The sequence below is a fragment of the Meleagris gallopavo genome, chromosome 1, assembly GCF_000146605.3.
Source record: "Meleagris gallopavo isolate NT-WF06-2002-E0010 breed Aviagen turkey brand Nicholas breeding stock chromosome 1, Turkey_5.1, whole genome shotgun sequence".
Lineage (NCBI taxonomy): Eukaryota > Metazoa > Chordata > Aves > Galliformes > Phasianidae > Meleagris > Meleagris gallopavo.
The window spans coordinates 73146722-73155258 of NC_015011.2; the positions used below are offsets into that span (position 1 = coordinate 73146722).

The 8537-nt window shown below is 38.1% G+C and overlaps 1 protein-coding gene across 1 annotated transcript; it reads right to left on the reverse strand.

Moving 5' to 3' along the window:
* Nucleotides 1-22: 22 nt before the first annotated feature.
* Nucleotides 23-8479, reverse strand: NOBOX (NOBOX oogenesis homeobox). Its single transcript, XM_019617557.1, has 5 exons — nt 8375-8479; nt 8033-8151; nt 7036-7157; nt 1388-1658; nt 23-867 (listed from the first exon to the last, which is right to left on the reverse strand). Exons 1-5 carry the CDS (start codon nt 8456-8458, stop codon nt 513-515), a joined length of 951 nt encoding a protein of 316 aa, XP_019473102.1. The 5' UTR covers nt 8459-8479; the 3' UTR covers nt 23-512.
* Between the last annotated feature and the right edge of the window lie 58 nt (nt 8480-8537).

Genomic DNA, 8537 nt, shown 5'->3' on the forward strand with positions numbered 1-8537 from the left:
AAAAAGAAGCCATAACAATATTCTTTTGGCCTCTATTTCTGACTGTCTTCCACTATACTACCCTAAGATACATAAAGTTCTTTCAAAATGATCTCTGCAGAAGCCCAGCAGATTTGAAACCCTCTTTTTCTTGTTCCCTCCAACTGCTCAATTTCCTGTGACACCTCTTCATTTTTCATTCTTGACCACTACCTTATATACACCATATGCACATTAGTTTGTTCGGTATTCTTCAGAAGAAGGTAAATTGCTCTCCAATCTAGATGAAACCACTGTAGTACCTAATATACACACACAGTAACATTCTCTATAACATATAACCTAAAAAGTAACTTTGGATTCAAATTAATAGGTCACAAACCACTTAAGAGAGCAAAAGATTATGGGGAAAGGAGAAAAAACAGTTTATATATATTATGCATGTATATGCACATTCCTTCTTTCTCTCAGTCACCAGTAAAAACCACTGATCACCCTGAGGCTTTCAGGTGACACTCCTGAGGAGTGAGATGTTAAGATTTCAGAAATTTACCTGCATTTTCATTATGCCACTGTAACCCAGGTTGTTCCCCCACATGGTTTTGTACATAGCCCTGTGTGTCTCCTGCTGGCCCATAGGTTGCCATTCCACTGCTGCCAGGTGAGGCAAGGAAAACTGCACTGGATTCAGTTGGTGTTGTAGAAGTGAGCTGAATGCTGGAGACATTGCTGGGTCGGTGAAATGGCAGACGGTGGAACTGGGAACACTGATGCTGCTGGGGATGTTGGAACAGCTGGTAAGTTCCATCCTGACTCCCATACTGACAGTTTGGGGTCCCTAGACTGCCTGTAAAATCCAGCTGCTCAGGAGAAACTGTTGAACACAATCTGTGGAGAGCAAGAAGAGAAGCAATTCAAAGTCGGGTCAACCCCAAACAGCACTTTCTAACATATACAATTATTGTTTTATTCACTCTTGACAGCCATTCAAATCCTTATCTGAATCCAACACTTTCTTTCAAATCCCAGGCACAGGAAAAAAAGAGACAAAGCATTAACAACAGGATTCTCTAATATAGCACATCGATGGGGACTACCTTTTAGTTTTTCCCACTCTTTAAGTGACACACACCAACACAATGCATCTCCTCTCAAGGATGTGCTTTCTGTGCTTCTGAACTTCACTTCCACTTGATGTACATGCAATTATTATGGCTATCAGTTTTCTGAAGGCAAATGCATAGTCCTACAACACCATTATACACTTTTCCATACTCCATTTAAAGGGTTTGTTTTCTTTTGAATTCTCAGTTACACTCCCATCTATTTCTTTGTCCTATGTCCCAGCTTTGCCCTCCCAAAATTCACTTTCTTTGTCTTCCTCAATGAGAATCTCATCTACTCCTACCCTTGATTCTGGATGCTATAAGTGAAGGCCTCCTTGGAGCTGTTTTCCTGACTGGACAAGCTGCATTCACTGTTGGGAGCATCCAGCATCAATGGAACAATGTGACTGTAAGGGCTGAAGGAAAGACTGAGAGGCAGGCTGGCCCTACGAATGGGTGGAGGACTAGGAAGGCTGGGGAAGCACTCCACCCTGCTGGAACTGAAGTCAAGCTGCAGCAACGCCTTTGTCTGAACTGCTTCACAAGATGCTATCATCCCTGTCACTGGAGAGACTGTGAATAAAAAGAGAGACTGTCATACTAAAAATTAAAAGGAGTAAGCACAGGATCGGTCTAATGAAAGTATCAAAACAGAAAGACAAGATGCCAGTGAAAGAGTGTAGGTTAACCTGATGTGAATAAAAGTGAACAAGTAGCAGCATTTCTTCTGGGAAGAAAAACAAGTAGTAGCAAGCTCTCTGGAACATATAGTTATGTTTATTAATTAGCCAAGATTACCTTCAGAATTTTAGTCTCCACATAGTAGATTAATTCAGCTCTCAAGAAGGCAGCCAAATGAAAATAAGTACTTCATGGAAAGAAAGACAGGATCCCCCAGCCTTCTTCCATGTCTATTGTCCTCTGGGAAGAATTTGCTGCACAGATTATCCTTTTGAAAAATTCAACTAGTTTGAAAGAAACAAAAAGCATGCCTTTGGAGACATACAATCTCAACCGTGTTTTAAAACCACAACTTTCACTCCTGATATGCTTTTGATGAATCATGCCAAACACTAAAACAAACAAAGCAAAAGGATAGATAACATAGATGTCAGCCTTGGGAAAAGGAAGCTGGGAGATGAGAAAGCACAACAACATATTTCAGTAGCTAGTCTTGTTTGGTGGTCTGTCTCTTCAGGCACTGCTGGAAAAGGAGAGTGGAGCAGTTTCTTAACCAAGCCACCTCTGTGGAAAGAAGATATGATAGGAAAAGTTTATAAGCGTATATGCTGGTGATCCAGAACAAGTATGCACAGATGTTCAAGAATTTTGTATGTGGTCTTCAAGAACTTTGTACATGAACAAAATGCTCTTCCATTAAGCCAAACATCAAATTATTTCTTTTTAGAGAAATGTAACTATCTTCAGGTATATAGGGCAATGGAAATGATTTTTCAAGACTAGTTAGGCCGAACCAGAATAAGGATGAGCAGATATGAGAATATACCTCAGATATTATCATTCAAGTACAATTGGTCTACTTCCACACATAGCAAAGCACTCAGGGAATGCTGTAGCAGTGTGAATAGTTTACAGCTGTAGTTCACTCTCACAGGCATAGAGGAACATCAGATGCACTCCACCAGGTGTATGCCTTTGGCATAAAACCTAAACATAATACCGCTGCAGCTAGAATGAGCAATCTTTACAAAATTTTGGAATGCGTGTCCAGAGAGCTAATAAGATTCCAGATCAATCATTTGCAGTTCCATTTCTAAGATTCCCCAGTGAACTGTGCAATTGCATTTATCTTATGATATCTTCCTGTATGATTTTTTTTTCAACTAACTGCAACTGTGGAAAGAGACATGATCTTTCAGTGAAAACTTGAATAGCCCCAAGTTTGGCACAGTTTCAAAAACTAGATCAAGACATGGCATCTCTAAGCCATTCACACTCCCAGGCAATTTCCAGTGGTTTAGTTTGCTATTTGAATATGATCTTTCTCTGTTTCAGGCAGCATTTATGTTGCATGTACATGTTACGTTCATAATTATTTTGACATAGCAAAGGTTTGTAATACAAGTCCAAGGTTTGTAAAACAAGTCAAAACAACTTTTAGTTTCATAACAAGCCAAAGTAACTTGGCCAAAAACAGAGCTGAAGCTCTGTCATTTACAAAAGCCTTTGTTTGCAATGCCCCAGAATATAATATTTTGCACAAACTTTATGAAACCATAGCCATACTGGGTATAACTTATCTGAAAAATTGTTTACATCCAGATAAATTTCAGTTAAATAATAATAGTGCAATTAGCTATTTTGAAGTTGGCCTTAGCCTTGCTTAGGACAAATGTGAGCAGTGTTAATAACATATCCCAGAAAAACAATTTTAAACCTACTTTCACACGTAATGAGAAATATGATCTGTTTCTTTAAAAAAAATTATAAACATTTAATACAAAATAGCCCTTTTGGATTGTGACATTAGTAATGTCTTTGCTGTAGTATAGCTTCTTTCTCAACATCCTGGCAGAATTAAGAAACCCATTCATTAAGGGCAAGACTGTCCAATGACTGAAATAGAGTCTTAAGTTAAAAGAAAAGAAAAAGATGCGAAGGATGTGTATGCTACTCTCAAGATGACTGTTTTCAGTCTTTCACTAAACTTTAGGGGATAACATAGGATTCCTATGTTACAGATCTGTCCATGAATTTAAAACTGGGCATGGTTTTAACTATGAGACTGAGTTTTAGGGAGTTGCTTTCACTGTTGTTATAGATCAGATCACCTCCAAAATCTTCGGTATTAGGGTGACACCTATCTGCTTTGGAGCCCTTTCTCCCAGTATCTGCTATACATTACTTTCTCATCATACTGACTCCAGAAGGCCTTGGCATAAGACAACTGTCACAGTTCCGGCAGATAATCAAGCAATTGGTTGCAGACTGCTCAGTAGGCCTGGGGAACATGACCAACTGCTCAAAAAGCACAGTGTTGGGTACAACGCAGCTGATGCTGAGCAACAAATCTAAACTCAATGTACTTATACTAGAACTGCCTTCTCAAGCATCAAGATTTCAGCAAAAGTCTCTGTTATGAGTCTCAGTCACACACTGAACAATCCAGTTTCTTGTAAATAAAACATGCCTGTGTAATAGCAATCACAGCACTTACTGGAACATTAAGGGCCATCATAAAGCTTGTCTCATATACAGTCTCTTCCTAAAATTACTATATGTTCTGTAAAAAAAATACATCTTTCTTGCAAATGGCATTTTTAAAGAAGAGAAAAATCATAAAGTTAGGAGCACAAACATTCTTCAATTAATTAATTAAAGATGAGTAAACTAATTTCAGCTTGTAACTATAATGCTAGGAGAAGTGCGTTGGTCTGATCTTATGGATTTTCAGTAGAACAGAAACTACTACTTGTTTAAAAGTTGTGAATCTTTTTTGCTATCTAAGATATACATCATCAGTTTTAAATAATTTGTTTAAAGGCCAGAATAAAGAATAGTGAAATCATTAGGACTTAAGAGATTTATTTACTGTTCTTTGACAGATCATGTTGAACTTCATGCAATTGCTCCTCCATCCCATTCAAATTTCTGCTTCTGGCTAATCAATCACATTATTTCCCTAAGAGCTACAAGCTCTTCCTGCAAAATCACCAAGGGAAAAAAAATCTTCAACTATCAGAAGCATAGAAAGTAACTTTTATATCTATGGGAGTAAATGCTTATCTGTATATACGCTCACAAACAGCTTCTGAAAAGTAGGCATCAACAGCTAAAACACCAGAAATCTAATGAAATACACAAAATTATCCAAAAATACACACAACTGCCTAATTTTGCTTGAGGAACTTCTATAACTGGAAGTTTATGTACATACATGGCCAGTGCTTACCTGCATAAACATGTTCTTGTTTTTCATGTGAAAGACATTTAATTATACATGCATCCAAACTTTCCATAACAGTAAGGAAGTTCAGTCCTACTCAGAGACATTCAGGTCTCTAAGAGGTCATTTATGTTTTAAATCACTAAATCAAAGTAATATAATTGTCAGAAGTCTCAGTCAAATAAACTGCAAACAATTAGAAATGTCAAATACATACATACACATTACTTTGTTTAAAGCAAGTTACCTATCTAGCAAAATCATAATATCATTCTAAGACCAAGGCAAGCTCAAATAAAAATTTCTGAAGCACAATCGAGTCTTTTGATTTTGGTATTAGCTGTGCTATCCATCACTGCCAGAATGGAAAAATATCTCAACAGCAGCTTCTTTGGATAACTGTATCAAACTGTGAGAGAGGAGAAAAAGAAAAGAAAAAAAAAGATAAACAATAACCAGTGTCTACAGAACAAGGAAGAAGCAAAGGAAAAAAGGCACTGAGCACTTCATAGAAGTTAACAGGTTGTAGTGTTCTCATGCACATAAATAATTTGCTTGTCCAGCTGAAAGTGGAGAAACACTGCTACCAAGGATAATACCTGTACAATCACTCCATTAGGCCAGTCTCTGAGCATAACTACACCATTGCATAGGTCACAGATTATTCTGCTGAAATCTGCCATGAGCTGTTTCCACCAAGACCATTTTTTCCTGGCCTTTGCCTTGTGGATTTATGACCTTTTTTATTCATTTAAAATAAGAGTTCACTCTTATTTTGCTCCTTTTATTGGCATGTAATCCTATCCATGTTTTATCTTCTTCATTTTCTGAAGTCTTCTAAGAAAAATGGTGAGCCCTAGATGGCTTTGTTTATGAGCAAACTTATTTCTGAATGAGGATGAATGGGTCTGCCTATACAACAACTAGATGAGGGGGAAAAAAAGGAAGTCTCATTTTTCATGGTTGTACTGTCCTACATCTAAGTTACAACTGTGACTGAAGGCTTTCCTGTAGTTGGGATATGCAGATTTATCTCCTATGAGAACTCTCTTAATAGCAATCTTTTCACTCAGAAGGAGCAGTAACTCAGATCTCTACTTTTCCTGGGCGACAATTTTTCCATGACTTGTAGGAATGTAACTTTAAGACTGGAAGGAAGGGTGGGTTTCATAAGCAGTGAGTTCAACCCGTATCATTACACCTACTACACTCCTCCCTCTCCTCAGGAAACCAGGATAAATAATAGTAAAATAATAATAAATAAATAAATTACTTAGCTTCACAATTTATGCTCACTAGCAAAATACACCTCTTTCCTGCAAAGTAACTTAGAAATGGTAATATTTTAGTCATACAGATATTTATTTGGAAAATATTTACCAGCTTTAGATTACAAACAGACTTTAATACTTTTTGCTTAGCTTGATTTAAAGAGAACAAACAGAATTCACCTTCACATGTCCTTAATACTAAAGATACTGGAGTTTCAGGCAAGTAAAGGAACTACATATTGCATAAAAGCTAGACTTACATACAGCATCAAGTTCAAAGGATCGGGGAGTAAAAATCCATAAATCTTTATCTTGATTTTTTTTTCCATATCAAGAACTGGATTCCAGTGTGCAGATTCTCCGGAAAGAAATGGCTCAACACAGGCAGATTTGTACTTTTGCCCCAAACAGCACATAATAGCCAGAATAATAGTTTTGTCATCATGTGAAGAAGAACCTCCAGTTGCAACAGTTATCATTCAGCTGTAACAGCAGAATTTCTCAACCACATATCCTTATGAACTCATGTTCAGAATTCCTTGATGGGCTATGATATAAGATGAATGAATAAGAACAGTAAATCTATCTCTAGTGCTAGTACAGATGCAACATACAATATAGCCATTAACATGATTAGAAGGGAACTGCTAAATTTGATGTTACTTTTTGTACTGATGCTGTGAACTCTAACATGACCTCCCTGAAGTGTCTGAAAGCCTGCCAACATCACCAAAAATAACAAAAATAAGGTTTGCACTGATATGGGTCTCACCTGAGGAGGAAGCAAGCAATGCAGAACACTCACTGAGCCTGCTGGAGCAGTTTCCAGCTGTAGCATCTACACTTAATATGGCAGACTGATCAGGCAATGGAGGCATTGGCAGAAGAGGTACCCTGGAGTTGTACATAAAAGGTATGAACTTGAACTGGAACACAATGCAAGACATAACCACAAAATACACACTTCTTTAACTATCCTACAACAGGTAGATCCTAGATCATTAGATCAGTAAACACTGTCTTACTTATGAATGCAAGGGACACTATCGACCAATATTTGGGGAAGCAGTCTCAGACTACTTGCATGGAAAAGACAAGTAGCCAGGACAGTGCAGTGAAGTCCATCAGATGGTCTCCTATCTGTCACTTAACGATTCTCTTCTTATTCAGTCTTCTTAAGAACAAGATTCTCACTCCAAATTGCCATAAACACCTCCCTCTGGATACTTAATTTCTTCCACCCCCACATTCTCTTGACAGACTACATATCTTCTCACTTATTCCTTTTTCTCTCTGTTCCCCTCTCATCTCTGAAACATGCTGTTTTTCATTTCTTCAGAGAAGCCCATATCTCCATGATATTGTTACATGCAAGCAGCTTTTCCATCACCAAGTGACAAATTTATGAAAATTTTAAGTGATGGCGGAAGGAGGTCTGGGATAAAAAGCTTCCTGTGTGCACATAAAGGCCTAAACAGCACATAAGAAAATAAAAACGAAGGAGTGATTTTGTTTGTCCTTTCTATTCAACTTTGCTCTCTGCATGGCTGCAGTAAAACAGTGCTACACTGTGTCCAAAAGCTCTCTTAAGAGGACGCACTACAATTTGCCAGAAACCTGTCCAGCTGGAGAAAACAAAAGTGCAATAAACCTTCATCTCAATGATCTGTTCTTCATGGCTTAAAAATAAAGGTCAAAAGTAATAGGTGAAGATTTAATTCATTAGGTATCTATTGTGGAGAAATGAGTAAACAGACCAAATCCCTCACCCACAAATGTCTGACCCAGCGTGGACTGCCAGAGCTGCTGATGTTGAGTATTTTTTGCTGCCTTTGACATTTGACTTCTCCGTTTTTCGCCACTTTGCCCTGCGATTCTGAAACCACACCTGATCAATAGAAAGAAACATTCAGATGGAAAATGATCTACACACAGGAACACAGGCAAAGAAATAGCAATGACTGCCTCCATGCTTCCCCAGATGAATCCAGAACTCTTGAAGAACCTTTCTTCCACAGAGCATCTGCGAGATTAACTTCTCCCTGCTTCAGTTCCTCCTCCTGACACTTTTCTGGCACAGATCCCATAAGTGTTACCCACACAGGCATTACCATGATACGCTGTGGTGTCACCCCAACTACAGCTGCAATTGCCCTCCTCTTTTCATTGTCAGGGTAATGGTCTTCCTGGAACATCTTCTCCAACTCTTCTAGCTGCTCTAGAAACAACACACAGAGAGATGGAAAGCATGTGAGGAGAAGACAAACAACAATA